The 17,197-nt window shown below is 35.8% G+C and overlaps 1 protein-coding gene across 9 annotated transcripts in view; it reads left to right on the forward strand.

The window, feature by feature from the left end:
• The window catches only part of DOP1A (DOP1 leucine zipper like protein A), a 120,507-nt gene that overhangs the window by 16,903 nt on the left and 86,407 nt on the right, over positions 1-17,197 (forward strand). For all 9 annotated transcript variants that reach the window (XM_036024397.1, XM_036024395.1, XM_036024396.1 and 6 more), the window contains exons 2-3: positions 13,241-13,431; positions 15,597-15,778. In XM_036024397.1, the coding sequence (XP_035880290.1) occupies positions 13,294-13,431; positions 15,597-15,778 (320 nt within the window). In that variant the 5' untranslated portion in view covers positions 13,241-13,293. The remainder of the gene's footprint in view (positions 1-13,240; positions 13,432-15,596; positions 15,779-17,197) is intronic.

Consider the following 17,197-nt stretch of genomic DNA (forward strand, 5'->3'; position numbering starts at 1 on the left):
GTTTTTATCATGTGTTTTAGTCATTTACTATAGGTCAGGCACTTTATTAGGAGATGGGGAGATGAGAGCTAACATGATAGATGAGGGCTTTATCACAAAAATCATCACCCCTGGGAGTCATAGTGCAATTATAATAAAGCAAAAAGAAGTTCTGTGATAGGGGAAGTACAATGTATAGTGGGAGTTCACAGAAAGGAGGTGTATATAAGAGTGTTGAGGAGATGGTGGAATGGTCAGGGAAGACCTTCCAAAGGGGGTGTAATCATAGGCTGAAGGATGACTAGGTACTACTAACCAGTTTAAGTTGAGATTTAGTGTTTTAGGCAGATGGAATTTTTAAATACCTTAAAAATTACTGCAAAGCTACAGTAATCATCGTAGCATAATACTGACATAAAGACAAACATACAGACCTATGTAATATACTAGAAAATCTTGAAGTAAACCCAAGTGTATAGATGGTCAAATGATCTTCAACAAAGGGTGCCAAGACCACTTTACATGGGAAAGATAGCCTCTTCAACAAATGGCATTTGAAAACTGAATATCCACATGCAGAAAAATGAAGTTGAAACCTTACTTTACAGCATATACAAAATTAACTCAAAATGGATTAAATGTCGAAACCTAATAACCTAAAATTATAAAAGCCATGGAAGAAAAAATATAGGGGGAAGCTTCATGATATTGGGTTTGGCAATGATTTCTTGGATGTAACAGCAAAAACAGGTAACAAAAGCAAAAATAGATCAATGGGACTACATCAAACTTAAAAACTTTCAAAGGACACAATCAAATGAATGAAAAGACAACTAAAAGAATGGGAGAAAATACTCTCAAGTCATATATCTGAAAAGGAGCTAATATCCTGAATATGTAAAGAACTCTTAACTTGACAACAAAAAGACAACTAAAACATGGGAAAGGCCCTAGGTGGGTGGATCAGTTTGTTGCAGCATTGTCTTGTACACCAAAAAGGTCATAGGTTTGATCCCTGGTCTGGGCACAAATGGGAGGCGACAAATTGACCTCTCTCTCTCTCTGTCTCTCATCAACAAATATTTCCTTAGGTAAGGATTTAAAAAAAAACAGGTAAAAAATGAATAGATGTTTATCTAAAGATGATATACAAATGGCCAAGCCTGTGAAAGGATACTGAACATTAATAATTGTTAAAGAAATGCAAATCTTTGTACAGGTGTGATGCCACTTCACACCTATTTGGATAGCTACTATTAAAAAAAGAAACAGCCCTGGCCAGTGTGGCTCAGTTGGTTGGACATTGTCCCGCAAAACAAAAGGTCATCAATTCAATTATGGGCACTTTCCTGGGTTACAGGCCTGGTCCCTGGTTGGGGCACATGCTAGAGGCAGCCAATCAATATTTCTGTCCCTCTCTCCCTACCTTTCCCTCTCTCTAAATAAATAAATAAAATCTTAAAAACATACACACACACACACAAAATAACTCTTGTCAACAATGTGGAAAAATTAGAAGCTTTGTATACTGCTGGAGAAAATGTAAAATGATACAGCTACTATAGAAAACAGCATGGTGTTCCCTCAAAAAATTAAAAGTGGAGCTACCATATTATCTCGCAATTTCATTTCTGGGTATATATCCAAAATAATTGAAAGCAGGATCTCAAAGAGGTATTTGCACACCCAAATTCATAGCTACTTACTATAGCCTAGAGGCAGAAGGGATGAACAAAATGTGGTAAATACATACAGCAAAACATTGTTTAACCTGAAAAGGAAGAAAATCCTGTCATATGCTACAGCAAGGATGACCTTGAGGTTCATGGGATAGATTGCACAAGAGTTTGAGTACACTGAGTGCTACCAAACTCTACACTTAAAGATGATTAAAATTGTCAGTTCTATGTGTGTTTTACCACAATTACAAAAAAAGGTAAACTTTTAGAAACATGAAGCATATATGCATTTTTAAGTACTGTTCTATAATGTAAGCCATGTTTCTAAATGATGAAAAAGATACCTATTAAATAATGAGACAAGTCAAAGGCACCAAATCAGAAAGTATTGTGCAGTCACAGCATTTTAGTATAATTTTTTTATAAGGAAAAAAGCTCTTGAAAAGGAGTGTAGGGCATATTTAGAAAAGGAGTAGATTATGCACTGGGATGGGAGGGAGCAAGTCTTGAACAGTTCACTAACATTAAAGAAAAAATACAATGACATCTGTATAAGATGGTAAGCTAACTTTATTCAGGGTCATCAAGATAGATGTAATGACCACTGCAATGGGATTTTACAGGTGGAGAAAGATTGGCCTCATCCAAATACAGCATGGGAATTTATAGCCAAGATGCAGGGCATCGATGGATGGAACATTACTAAGAGGAAACATTAGGGTAAAGGGGGAATTCTCGCTAAACTGACCTAGCAAGACCTTGCTGAAGACAGGCCATAGTGATCAGATTTTGGAGAATGGGGAACCTGATCAGGTCTTGGCAAGGTGCAGTGGTGTGTGGGTCTTTTTAAACTGACTTAGCAGGGTTTTGACAAAACTCCGTTTTACAAGGAAGTGTACAGGTGGACCTAGAAGAGGTTTCAGAAGCCTACTAAAGTTTGGTAAGCCAGGAGAGATATGAATGGGTACAGCTTATAAAAAGACTTTATCATCACATGATTAAGAACTTTCATTTCATTTCTAAGTAATTAAGTGTCACATTGATAGCAATGATGGGTACTTCTTCCAGGCTAAGCAAGCACTGGGCTAAAGGGCTTTTTATAGATTATACATTTACTTTTCTGAGCTTCCAGCAGGAAGTAATATGCTCAAACTATTTTTTTGCTGTGTAAAATTAATTGGCTGTTAGAGAAGCTGAAGTTAATAAAAATGAGAGGCTATTGTAATAGTTCAGGTGTAGTCATTCAGGAGCTGTGATTAAAAGACTATTCTGAAAAATGTCTACTACAGTCAACTTCAGCTGGAACAACAAAAAAAGCTGAATTTACTGGTAGATTAGATATGAGGAGATAAAGCCCACATGCAAGCTTGTGTTATTGGGAAGATGATGGTTCTCTTGACAGTAATGAAGTAAAAAAAAAAAGAAAAATTCAGAGAATAACAATAACAGTTCTTGACAGGTTATGTTTTTTGTATTGGAGTAATAGCCTAAAGAAATTTAAGAGAGCAGAGTGATTATGAAACAGAAAGTAGAGAAGTACAATAATAACAGTTCATGGTTTATTAGTGTTTTGGAGGGTAGCTGGTTTTTGTAAAGGGACTCTGAATATTTTCCAGTAATCAAGAACACCTTATTTTGTTTCTGATTTTTTGTTGTATCTACCAGAATATGTACACTTCTTTCTCTTGCATAGTAACACTTCAATGAGGTTCTTTTATGATGTGTGTAATTAACACTGTTGTTCTGTTTTCACCTTAATCTTAAAACATGAGAGGCAAGACATGTAGAAATTAATGTTTAACAAAGTGAAATGCTCAGTCTCTCTGACTCCATCTTGTTGAAGCCTGCTCTGTTCTCATGGCCTTCAGTCTAATAACTTCTGCTTAGTCTTGTGTATAGACATGCTAATCATTAGAGAAATTCCGCTTGCAGCTTGAATATTACAAAACAGGTCCTTACCAGAAAGTGCTTTCCCTGACGAGATGAGAGAAGTATTTATTGGTTATCAAAGATTGGCAGGTACCTTGTGACTGCGTTCATATTAACTAGCACAAGCATCCTTAGACACCTGCTGGCTGGCTCCCAATGTCTGTGGTGGTCAGTTCCCTCTTGCCCCTCTCATTTCCCCTTCCCTTGGCATAAAAGAAGCCTGAACTCTGCACTTTTGGAAGATGGATTTGAGAACTAGGGCTCCTGTCCTCTCATTTGGCATCTTCTCAATTAGTAAACCTTTCCTAACTCCAAACTCTGATATTTTGAGATTCGGCTTTTCAAAGTGTTGGGCACATGGACTTTGGACCAGTATACCACTGTTACCCTGTTTTTGTCAGTGAAATATCTTAATATTGTTGAAATGAATTCTAATCTCTTTCCTTTGCCATTCAAGGGATTTCACCCTTGCAAACCTACTGACTGTCTAACACCATTCTTTCATAGCTTGAGTAAACTGATATACACAGACATATGCATGGTTTGTGTCCAGTGTGAATTATTTTATAAGTCCCTGTATGTGAAATCACTCAGCTAAAATGTTGGTGCCTTCCTGCCTGTGTAATATTTTGATCCTACCTTTTAGATGCACAGGCATGATTAAATTTGCATTTTAATGAATTTGTGTGTGTGTATGTGTGTGTACTCCTACTGTTTTACTTGTGGAAGTTTAAATAAAATTTACAAAGGAAAATAAACTTTAATACTACCCAGGATTTTTTTTAGGTGGGTAAAAATACTTATTTTCTCTCACAGATTCAAGTTTGTTTACAGATATTCAGTTAAACTTAAATACACTAGGAAGTGTGGAAAAATTAGTACTGATTAGTATATATATTATAGCATTTCTAAGGTAATTCATGTAACAACCAGTCTTTGTTTCCAAATTGAATACTAAATTAATAGTTTATTGTTTACTAATTTAAAATGGTGAAACATCACTGTAAAATTACTAATGTTCTAAAACATATTGGCTAAATTTTATTGGACATAGTGATTTGATTAACTTAATATAGTAGGTTTAATTGAAAATAAGATTATTTTTGCTTTTATGTCTGTTTTTTTAGTTAAGGGAATATTTCTTTAGAATTTTAAGCAGAATCATTGTCATTTTTTAAAAGTTTATTTCAATGATTATGCTATTACAGTTGTCCCATTTTTTCTCCCCTTCATCCCCCTCCACCCTGTACCCACCCCCTGCCCAATTGTCATTGTTAAGTGAAGAGTAATAGTTACCTATAAATGAGCATATTTATTTTGAGAAAGATGCTTTGTGAAAAGGGATGTCTTAAACTGAAAAAAGGATTTGGTAGGATAGCTAAAAGAGTTCTTTTCTATTTTTTATTTTTTAAAGAGATTTTTTTAAATACATATATTTTTAAAGATTTTATTTATTTATTTTTAGAGAGGGAAGGGAAGGAGAAAGAGAGAGAGAGAGAAACATCAATGTGCGGTTGCTGGGGGTCATGGCCTGCAACCCAGGCATGTACCCTGACTGGGAATCAAACCTGTGACACTTTGGTTCGCAGCCCGCACTCAATCCACTGAGCTACGCCAGCCAGGGCTGGTTGTTCTTTTCTTAATCATTCTAAGTAGCCATGCATGCATTTTTATCACTGTTCTTGTTTTACCTTCTACTGTTTATATATATATTTTTAAAAAGCAATGTTTTTCTTCTCCCTAATTGAAAACAAAAACAGAATATGGTCAGTCAAGGTAATTTGGATTCTCAGGACTTACCCTTGCTACCTAAAAAGTTTCGGTTCCACTTCCCCACCACCCAGTTAATGTATTCACAGGGAAACCAAACAGATTTTTTTTTAAGTTTTTGTTTAATTATTTGTATAGAGGGGAAGGGAGGGAGAAAGAGGAAAAATTGGGGGGAAAATCCATTTGTTATAGCAACAAAAAAAATAAAGTACCTAGGAGCAAACCTAACCAAGGAGGTAAAAGACCTGTACTCAGAAAATTACACAACACTGAAGAAAGAAATTAAGGAAGGCACAAATAAATGGAAGCATATAGTGTGTTCATGGATTAGAAAAGTTAACATCCTTAAAATGTCTGTACTGCCCAAAGCAATTTATAGATTCAGTGCAATCCTTATTAAAATACTAATGACATGCTTCACAGATCTAGAAAAAATATTTCAAAAATTTATATGGAACCATAAATGACCCGGAATAGCTTCAGCAATTTCGAGAAAGAAGAACAGAGTAGGAAGGATCACAATACCTGATATCAAACTATATTACAAGGCCACTGTAATCAAAACAGTCCGGTACTGACATAAGAACCAACCCATAGGTCAATGGAACAGAATAGAGAGCCCAGAAATAAACCCATGTGTGTATGGTCAATTAATACTTGACAAAGGAGGCAGGAGCATAAAATGGAGTAAAAATAGCCTCTCCAACAAATAGTTTTGGGAAATCTGGACAGGTACATGCAAAAACAAACAAAAAAACACACACACAAAAAAACACAAAAAACGAAACTTGACCACCAACTTACACCATACACAAAAATAAATTGAAGATTGATAAAATACTTAAATATAAGCTGTGACTCCATAAAAGTCCTAGAGGAGAACAGAGACAGGAAAATTTCAGATAGTCCACTCAGCAATATTTTCACCGATAATGTCCCCTACAGCAAGGGAGATAAAGGAAAGAATAAACAAATGGAACTGCATCAAACCAAGAAGCTTCTTGGATCCAGCTTCTTTGGGACTCTCTGAGCATCTTGGACTTGCAGGTCTAGTTTCTTTGCTAGATTGGGGAAGTTTTCCTTATTTTCTCATTTATTTACATAAGCTTTCAATGTTTTGCTTTTTCTCCTCTTCTGGTACCCCTATGAAAGGCAAGGACCTACCTCAAAGATTACTCTGTCCAGCAAAGCTGTCATTTAGAATGGAAGGGTAGATCAAGTGCTTTCTAGATAAGGAGTTCCATCATCACCAAGCCATTATTACATGAAATGTTAAAGGGACTTAATCTAAGAAAAAGAAGATGAAAAATTATGAACAGTAAAATGACAACCAACACAAACTCTCAACAACTGAACTTAAAAAACAAAACTAAGCCAACAACTAGAACAGAAACAGAATCGCAGAAATGGAGATTGAGTGGAGGGTTATCAGTGTGGGGGTGGAAGAAGAGAATGTGGGGGAAAGGTACAGGGAATAAGAATCATAAATGGTAGGTACAAAATAGACAGGGGGAGGTTAAGAATAGTATAGGAAATGAAGAAGCCAAAGAACTTACACGTACAATCCATGGACATGAAGTAAGGAGGGAGGAATTTGGAGGGAGGGCGCTTGTGGGATGGAGGGGGATAAAGTGAAGAAAAATATGGGACAACTGTAATAGCATAATCAATAAAATATACTTAAAAAAATCTGCATGGCTAAAGAAACTGTCATGGAAATGAAATGGGAATCAACTTTATGGGAGAAAATATTTGCCAATGATACCTTGGAGAACGATTTGATCTCCAAAATACATAAAGAACACACAGGACTCCATTCCAGGAAGACAAACAACTCAATTAAAAAATTGGCTAAGGACCTGAACAGACACTTCTTCAAGGAGGACATACAGAGGGCCCAGAGACATATAAAAGGATGCCCAGCATCACTAGCCATCAGAGATGTAAATTAAAACCACAGTGAAATACCACTTCACACCAGTTAGGAAGGCTGTCATTAACAAATCAACAAACAGCAAGTGCTGGAGAGGTTGTAGAGAAAAGAGAATCCTGGTGCACTGTTGGTGGGAATGCAGACTGGTAGCCACTGTGGAAAACAGTATAGAATTTTTTCAGAAAACTAAAAATGAAACTGCCTTTTGACCTATTGATTCCACTGCTGGGATTATACCCTAAGAATCCTGAAACACCAATCCAAAAGAACCTATGCACCCCAGTGTTCATCACACCACAATTTACAATAGCCAAGTGTTGGAAGCAACCTAAGTGCCCATCAGTAAATGAGTGGATCAAACAACTGTGGTACATTTACATAATGGAATACTACACAGATGAAAGAAAGAATGAAGTCCTGGCCCTTAAGGCAGCATGGAGGAATCTGGAGAGCATTATGCTAGGTGAAATAAGCCAGGTGGTGAAAGACAAATACCATACAATCTCACCTGTAAGTGGAACGCAATCAACAAAACAAACAAGCGAGCAAAGTATAACCGAAGACATTGAAATAAAGAACAAACTGAAGGTGGCCAGAGGGGAGGTGGGAGATAATGAGGGTAAAAAGAGGAAGGGTTTTCAAGGAACATATGTAGGGGATACATGGACAAAGCCAAAGGAGGGTATGATTGAGGGTGGGGGATGGGGATGGATGGGTTGGGGGGGACTAGTGGGTAGAATATGAAGATAACTGTACTTGGGCAATAAACAAATAAAAAAGAGTATCCTACAAGTATCAGACAACAAGAAATCAATTATTAACCCTTGCTAGATGGGTCAGTTGGTTGGAGTGTCATCCCATACACCAAAAAAAGGTAATACCTGTTATCAGTCAGGGCACATATCTGGGTTGCAGGCTTGATCGCCAGTCAGGGTGTGTATGGGAGACAATCAGTCAGTGTTTCTCTCCCAAACAGGGTTTCTCTCCAACATCAATGTTTCTCTCTCCCTCTCTCCCTCTAAAATCAATCAAAGCATGTCCCGTGATGGGGATAAAAAGAAAGAAAAGGAAAAGAAAATAACTATCAGACAACAAGAAAAGAGGATCAGATTGGGATCTGATTTATCTTCAAATTATGCTGAAATATAATAGAAGAATATAATAAAATTCTGAGGAAAAATAATTGTGACTTTAGTTTTTCATCTAAAAATAAAGCATTAAAGTAAATTAAAAAATAGCTTTTTCTGTTGCAAACAGGCTTTACTAATATAGGCTGTGTTTTGTAGAGTAGTAATTCTTAAACTTTTTGAAGATTATGTAGAAAAATATTTTTGTAAATATTATTAAAGTAGTAGACTTATCTCCCCCCAAAAATGTAATGTGTAAAATTTGCATGTAATTTGAGGAATTTCACGGATCCATAAGGCCCATTTTATATGTGTGTATCCTTATTGAGATAATGTACATACCATACAATTCACCCATTTAAAGTGTGTAATTTAGTGGTTTTCAGTACGTTCACAGAGTTGTGTAACCATTCCTACACTCAATTTTGAACATTTTTATAATCTGGAAAAGAAACCCCATTCTCATTAGGAATCACTCTCCATTTCCCCCCTTATTCCTGCCTCCCACCACCCTAAGCAAAAACTAATGTACTTCTGTATACATTTGTCTGTTCTGACCATTTTATGTAAGTAGAATCATACAATATGTTTTTTTATAAAAGGTTTTTTTCACTTAGTGTATTTTCAGTGTTCATCCATATTATAGCATGTAGTGGTACTTCATTCCTTTTTATGGTTGAAGAATATTCCATTGTATTTATCCATTCATTAGTTGATGGACATTTGTGTTATTTCCTGTCTTTAGCTATTATAAATAATTCTTTGAACATTCATCCAAAAGTTTTGTGTGGACTTGTTTTCATTTCTCTTGGGTGCATATAACACACCTAGCAGTGGAATTGCTGAGTCATACAATAATTCTATGTTTAACCTTTTGAGAACTGTCAGACTATTTTCCAAAGCAGCTTCACTAATTTACATTCCCATCGGCAGTGTAGAAGTTCTCCGTATCTTTGCCAATATTTTTATTGTCTTTTTTATTCCAGCCATCCTAGTTGTGTGAGTATCCCAGTGTGGTTTTGAATTGCATTCCCTGATGATTTAAGGATGTTGAGTATCATTTTATGTACTTATTGACCATTTGTGTATATTTGGAAAAATGTCTACTCACATCTTTTGCCCATTTTTAAATTATTTGTGTTTTTATTATGAACTTATGAGAGTTCCTTATATATTTCAAGTTCCTTATCAGAAATATGGGCGATAGATGTTCTTCCATTCGGTGAGTTGGTGATGTCCTATGAACTACAAAGGTTTTTAATGTTGATGGAATCCAATTTAACTATTATTTTCTTTTGTTGCTTGCAGTGCTGTCCATGTTATTTCTAAGATTGGCTGGCTCTGGGTCACAAAGATTTAATCCTGTATTTTCTTCTAGGGGTTTTACAGTGCTGTTACATTTAAATCTGTGATCCATATTGAATTAAATTTTGTGTAGGTGTAAGGATGGAATAAACTTAATTCTTTTACAGAAGTGGATATCCAGTTATCCCAAAACCATTTGTTGAAAAGACTATGTTTATACCTTCCCTCTGCTCATTGAATTGTGTTAGATTCCCTTTGAGACCCATTCTTAGACCCTCCTTTGGTTCCATGAGCCCAGTTCCAGGGAAAGTTTCAGAGTTAGTTAGCTAAGTCAGAAAGGATACCAAAATAGTTGCAGGAAAGGCTACATGGGTTTTCAAGTTAAGCCTCAATTAAATCCTGTTACTACTCTGTGTCAGTTATCTATTGCTGTATAATAAATTACTCCTGGATTCAGTGGCCTAAAACAGCAGCTTTCTCAAGGTATAAATTTGGGGGATGTAGCTATGTAGTTCTGGCTCAGGTTCTCTCATTAAGTTACAATCAAGGTGTCAATTAGTCTTGCAGTCAAATCAAAGCTTGCCTGGGGCTGGAGGATCTGCTTCTCAAATGGTTAATTCTCAAGGCTATTTTCAGAAAACCTCAAGCCCTTACTTACTGCAGGAACTAATCCATAGGGTTCTTGGAAGTATCCTCATAACATGGTGACTGGCTTGCTGGCTTTCCCCAGCACTAGTGATGGGTGCGGGGCAGAATCTAGGGTGCATCTATGACATAGTCTTAGCCATTATACATTGTCATTTCTGCTTTATTATTTTCCTTAGAATTAAGTCACAAAGTCCAGCCTAAGGGGCTGGAGGATTAGGTACCACTTTTTGAAAGTAGTATCAAAAAATTTGTGAATATATTTTAAACTACTTCGTGCACTTGTCATTTTTATTAAAATTAAGAAATTAAGGTTTAATTTCAAAGAGCTGGTGTTCCTTCATACTAGATGCTGATTTATTGCTTAATAAAATAAAATAATCTCCAAGTCATTAATTTTTTCCTTTTTTTATTTTGCATGTCCTTGATGTTTACAGTCTAACCCATCTTAGTGTGTAAGATCAAAACAAAGGAAAGAGCTATGTATATCAGAAATGTTTTATCAGCAAATATGATAGGGAAATAAGATGATTTTAAAGTCAAAATATAGAATATTGCCTACTCTTCTATATCCCATAAATCTCACAGCCATTTTTCCAGTTCCTATGAAGAAACACAATGAGTTTTCTTTAAAGCGGTCTGTTAATACTTCCATGACCCTGCATACTAGCTGACCAAAGTATTAACCTTTTCTAATTTAAGTAACATTTTTAAAATATATTTTATTGATTATGCTATTACAGTTGTCCCATTTCCCCCCTTCATTCCCCTCCACCCTGCACACCCTCTCCTACCCATATTAAACCTTTTAGTTCACGTCCATGTGTAATAAGTTCTTTGGCTTCTATGTTCCCATACTATTCTTGCCCTCCCCCTGCCTATTTTCTACCTACCATCTATGCTACTTATTCTCTGTACCTTTCCTCCCTCTCTCCTCCTCCCACTCCCCTGTTGCTAACTCTCCATGCGATCTCCATTTCTGTGGTTCTGTTCTTGTTCTAGTTGTTTGCTTAGTTTCTTTTTGTTTTTGTTTTAGGTATGGTTGTTAATAATTGTGAGTTTGCTGTCATTTTACTATTCATGTTTTTTATCTTCTTTTTCTTAGGTAAGTCCCATTGACATTTCATAAAATAAAGGCTTGGTGGTGATGAACTCCTTTAACTTGACCTTATCTGAGAAGCACTTTATCTGCCCTTCCATTCTAAATGATAGCTTTGCTGGATAGAGCAATCTGGGATGTAGATCCTTGCCTTTCATGACTTGGAATTCTTCTTTCCAGCCCCCTGTTGCCTACAAGGTCTCTTTTGAGAAATCAGCTGACAGTCTGATGGGAACTCCTTTGTAGTTGACTGTCTCCTTATCTCTTGCTGCTTCTAGGATTCTCTCCTTCATTTTAATCTTGGGTAATGTAATTCTGATATGCCTTGGTGTGTTCCTCCTTGGGTCCAAATTCTTTGGGACTCTCTGAGCTTCCTGGACTTCCTGGAAGTCTATTTCCTTTGCCAGATTGGGGAAGTTCTCCTTTACTATTTGTTCATATAACTTTTCCACCTGTTGCTTTTCCTCTTCTCCTTCTGATACCCCTATAATTCAGATGTTGGAATGTTTAAGGATGTCCTGGGATTTCCTAAGCCTCTCCTCATTTTTTTTGAATTCCTGTTTCTTCATTCTTTTCTATTTGGTTGTTTCTTTCTTCCTTCTGGTCCACTCCGTTGATTTGAGTCCCAGTTTTCTTCCCATCACTATTGGTTCCCTGTGTGTTTTCCTTCATTTCACTTAGCATAGCCTTCATTTTTTTATCTAATTTGCGACCAAATTCAACCAAGTCTGTGACCATCCTGATCACCAGTACTTTGAACTGTTCATCTGATAGGTTGGCTATCTCTTAGTCACTTAGTTGTATTTACTCATTTGCTCTCGGGTTTGATCTGTTCTTCCATTTGGGCCTTTTTTTTTTTTTTTTTTTGGTCTTGTCGCGCCTGTTACATATAAGGGGAGGAGCCTTAGGTGTTCACCAGGGCGGGTCAACCCAGGAACTGGGTTGTGACACTGTATGTGGGGGCAGGGTCTGAGAGGGAACAATGGTGCTTGCTTTTCTCTCGGTCAGATTTCAGTCCCTTCCACTGCTTTCCCCAACCAGACTGGGCCTTTCTGGTGCTGAGTCCTATGTGGGTGGGCTTGTGTACGTTCTAGGACCTCATGGGTCTCTCCAGTGAACTCTCCTGTGAGACTGGGAGTGTTTCCCTGTGCCTCAACCCCCACAAGTGTTTTCAATAAGTGTTTGTGGCTCTGTTTCCTGGCGCTTGGACCCTGGGTTGCACGGTCTCTCGCTCCCCAGTTTTGCCTGGTTTATCTGCACGCGAATGTGGGACCACCTGGTCAGCCAGCCACCTTGCACGCAGTGCCTCGCTTCACGATCGCCACCTCACTGGGTCTACCTGTTGCCATCCTGCACCCAGGGTCTGCCGGCCACCACCTGCGTGCTCAGGGTCCACCCACTTTTGTCTTGCATGCCTGGGATGCCTTGCGTGCTCGGTGTCATTGCTTTTTGTGCCATGATCCCTCTCTGCCCGGCCACTGATTGCGCCCTACCTACCAATATGTCTATTGGGTGAATATGTTTATTTTAACTCCTTGGTTGTCCGACTTCCATACAGTTCAGTTTTCTGTCAGTTCTGGTTGTTATTTTGTTTCTAAATTGTTGTTGTCCTTATTTTGATTGTGTGAGGAGGCACAGTGTTTTTACCTATGCCTCAGAAGTCCCCTAAATGAAGTAACATTTTAAAGTTAGTGGTTAACTCTGTAAAAGAGCATCTGAACCCATTTTAATACTTTACTTGTAATTTGGTTCCTCTTGCAAAATTCTTTTGCAGGTAATGATTTTACATGATTTTGGAACTGGCCTCTAGTGTGACACTGTGGGAGGATGAACACAGAAGAGCTGGAGTTATTGAGTGACTCCAAATATAGAAACTATGTAGCTGCAATTGACAAAGCACTAAAGAATTTTGAATACTCCAGTGAATGGGCAGATTTGATTTCAGCACTTGGGAAACTTAATAAGGTATGTCAGTCTCATCCATATCAGAAAAAGTAGTACAACTCAGTAATCTGTGTCTATGCTTATTAAATTTCTCTAAATCTTGAAGTAAAAAATTTGAAAACATAACTAAATTTCAGAATTACTTTTGTTACTGCTATTTTACTTCATGAGTTGCTTGCCTGTGTAGTCTCGCGTATTTTTAAGACCAAAACAGAAAAATTATAGTTGTTGTTACAGTTACCTATAAAAACATGTAACAAGCACATATGCTAACCATAGAGCTAATAAGTTTCTGTAGTTGAACACCACATAGGCTTCTGGAGTTTGTGGTAACAAAGTGAAAACCTGCATGTGGAAAGCAGTAACATGTCCTTTGCAAATGGTATGTAAGAGTAAGGAAACATTTTATATCCCACCAAGCTGTAATGATAGTCAGTACAGTACTTTTTAGAAAAATGACAAGCAGTGACTTAGAGCTTGGTCTTGAATGATCTTTCTTGACTTGTCTGATTTTTATACATTGTAAAAATGGTGGTATCATTGATCATAGTTTTAAATTTTGACACTATTTTTTCCCTTAACTAAAATCAAATTTTTATCTCCTTATATTGATAGTTGTTATGTTTTTGAAGTTTTTAGGATTTTTTTTAAATAGTTGCAATGAATAGGAATGCTTCTAAACATTAAATGAACCAGGGGAGCAGATAGAAAAGGAAAGCTCTTTCAATAACAATTTTAACATCAAACAGCTTAGCATGCAATTATTAGGAAAGAAATTTGTCTTAAAATATACACCAAGAACACTAGTTTTCCTTTTGATACTACAGATGATTATCTTGCTATCTTAAAAAGAAAAGCTTTCATTTTCAGTATGCCAAGGATTTATCTTAAAATTAGATGCCCAGACTTATGTTTGACATGTTAAATTCTAACATTTATAATTTGAGGTTTGATACATTTTTCAGACTTTTTACAACATCCCCATGGAACTACAGCTAATACTACTAGTTTGCTTAAATGTAGTTAGGTTCTTTTTTGTTCTGAAAAGTCTCTTTCCGAAGACTTGCTTGGAACTATATTTAAAAGCAGTTCAAATTGTTGAAGTTAATTTGCTTAATTACATATATAATTAACTTCTTATAGTTATCAATATTCATGTAAATAGATTTTACTGTATCCAGATAATTCAAAGTTGGGTATTTAAGTCGTTAATTAAAGTTACCTAAAGTCTCAGTGGAACAAGGCAAAGATTTTTATACTTTTAATAATAAAATGGACCTCAGTTACAGCCTCTACTTGGCTTTTTGGGGTTTTTTTCTTTAATGAACTAGAAGATCTGGTGCTGACTCTTCTGCTAATACTGCCTTTGGCAAGTCTCATTTTATATATTTTAACCTCTGTTCTTTATTTTGTAAAATAAAGGACTTTAGTGTACTTCTAAATTCAGTTCTAATATATTATTTTGTATTCATTCTTAGTGTTTATTTTATAATATTCTGCCATCCTTTTACCATAAGACTTTGAAGAACTACATTCATAAGTTCTTTTTATTACTTAAATAACTAATCTGCTTTGGGTGGTTTGTAAAATAGGATCTTCTTCTATAAATCCTACCCTGACCAATGATCTCTTAAGAAATATTATGATCCAATAAATAAAGCAAAATGTGTTTGGTCCATTTGGGAATTGTAGTAAAAACAAATAGGCAATTTTAATCTCATGTAGATTTTTGTAAATACTACAATTACTTGCTATTATAACATGATACACTAAAGCAGTGATTCTCCCTCTTGAAGTCCAATGTTCTTTATATATTTCAAACAACATATCCAAATAGATCAAAGGCTGATTAACATTAAAGTTTTATAAAAATCTAAAACAATGCCTCTCTTCCGAAAAAATTTGTTTGGAATATTGTTATTTTTCATAAAATACGCTATTTCTATTAACATGCAATGGATTTTTAAAAACACAAGAAATATTTATAAATCCTCAGCTTTAATTTCAAATATGATATACCTTAATACGTGTAACTGACAAAAATAAAGTTTTTTTGGTCTCCTCTCTAATTTTTTTAAAGTATAAGAAAGTTCTGTAAGGATTTTTTGATAATAGTGTGTTAGAAAGTGGAAATAAAATGGAATGTAATATTTTTTTCTCAACTGAATTAAAATGTTTTCTTCAAGGTTTTACAAAATAATGCAAAGTACCAAGTAGTACCTAAAAAGCTGACGATAGGCAAGCGCCTAGCTCAGTGTCTACATCCAGCATTACCAGGTGGAGTTCATCGGAAGGCACTTGAAACATACGAAATTATCTTCAAAATCATTGGACCTAAGCGACTTGCCAAAGATCTTTTTTTATATAGGTAAGAATAATTTTACTCTCTGTTTGCATAAAAGTAAAATTGCATATATTTTAGTTTTTAATTTTGCATAAAGTTTGCATATATTTTAACTATGTTATATTTTTTGCAGTAGGAGTTAAAAAATTAATTCCTTGATGGAGGTTTTCACATATGGGTCATAAATATTTTGATAGTTAAGTGGTTCAGAAAAATTTAAATTATTGTTTAATGTAAAATTTGTTCCTTAGAGGTTATTTGTGAAGTTTTTATTAAAAATTATTGAGCCTACAGGACTTTCTATTTTTTTAAGCTTGAGATCTATCCTGAGAAAAATAAGATACCTTAATGTCTTCAGTAACTTTCGACATTGTTGACCATTGTCTACTTGAAGTATTGTTTTCTCTTGGCTTCTCTGATACTGTGTTCTCCAGTTTAGTTTCTCGATCAGTTTACCAGTTCCCCCCTTTCCCTGAAATCTACTTAATGGAGTTTCTTAAGGTTTGCTTAGTCCTGTACCTTATGGTTTCACTTTATATTCACTTTTTGGGCATGTTTATCCACACCCATGATTTATCTATTATGCATTTGGCTTCTGCTTTAAATTTCTGGCTTACATATCATCTCTGCGTGGATTTTTAAAAGACAGTTGACTTATTTTGCTTATCATGATGTTGTCAAGATTTATCTATGTTGTTGCAAATTATAGTATTTCATCTTTTCCTATGACTAATATTCTGTTGTATATATGTACCACATATTTTTTATCCAGTCATCTATTTAAGGGACACTTTGGTTGTTTCCATGTCTTGGCCACTGTGAATAATGCTGCAGTGAGCATAAAAGTGCATATATCTTTGCAAATAAATGATTACAAACTTTTCTTTGTCATACAAGTCAAAGAAAGTCAAGAACCATATGATTTCACTCACATGTGGGTTTATAAAACTGAAAGTGACAAATGCACAAACAGACAAACAAGAATTCATAGACATAGACAACAGTATGGTGGTTACCAGCGGGAAAGGGGAGTGGGGTAGTAAGCAGTAAAGGGAGATCAAGTATATTGTGACAGAAGGAGATTTGACTTTGGGTGGTAAACATGCATTGCAATATATAGATGATATAGAACTGTATACCTGACACCTATATATTATAATTTTATTAACCATTGTCACCCCCAATAAATTTAATTTTTAATTTAATTTTTAATTGAAACTTAACCTGTTCCAAAGTAAACTCATCCTCTTCTGTTGTAATTCTGGCCTTCTGCGGTGCAGTAAAGTTCACCATCGTCAATCCATTTACACAAGCCTGAAATCTGAAAGTTACAGTTGATATCTTGTTTTGCTTGCCGATGTTCTTTCTCCTCCCATGTACATTCTGTCACTAAGAGTTTTGTCTCACAGTGGTTAAGAGCAGAGACCATGGAATCAGACTGTT

Source organism: Phyllostomus discolor, chromosome 4 (genome assembly GCF_004126475.2).
Source record: "Phyllostomus discolor isolate MPI-MPIP mPhyDis1 chromosome 4, mPhyDis1.pri.v3, whole genome shotgun sequence".
NCBI classification, from domain to species: domain Eukaryota; kingdom Metazoa; phylum Chordata; class Mammalia; order Chiroptera; family Phyllostomidae; genus Phyllostomus; species Phyllostomus discolor.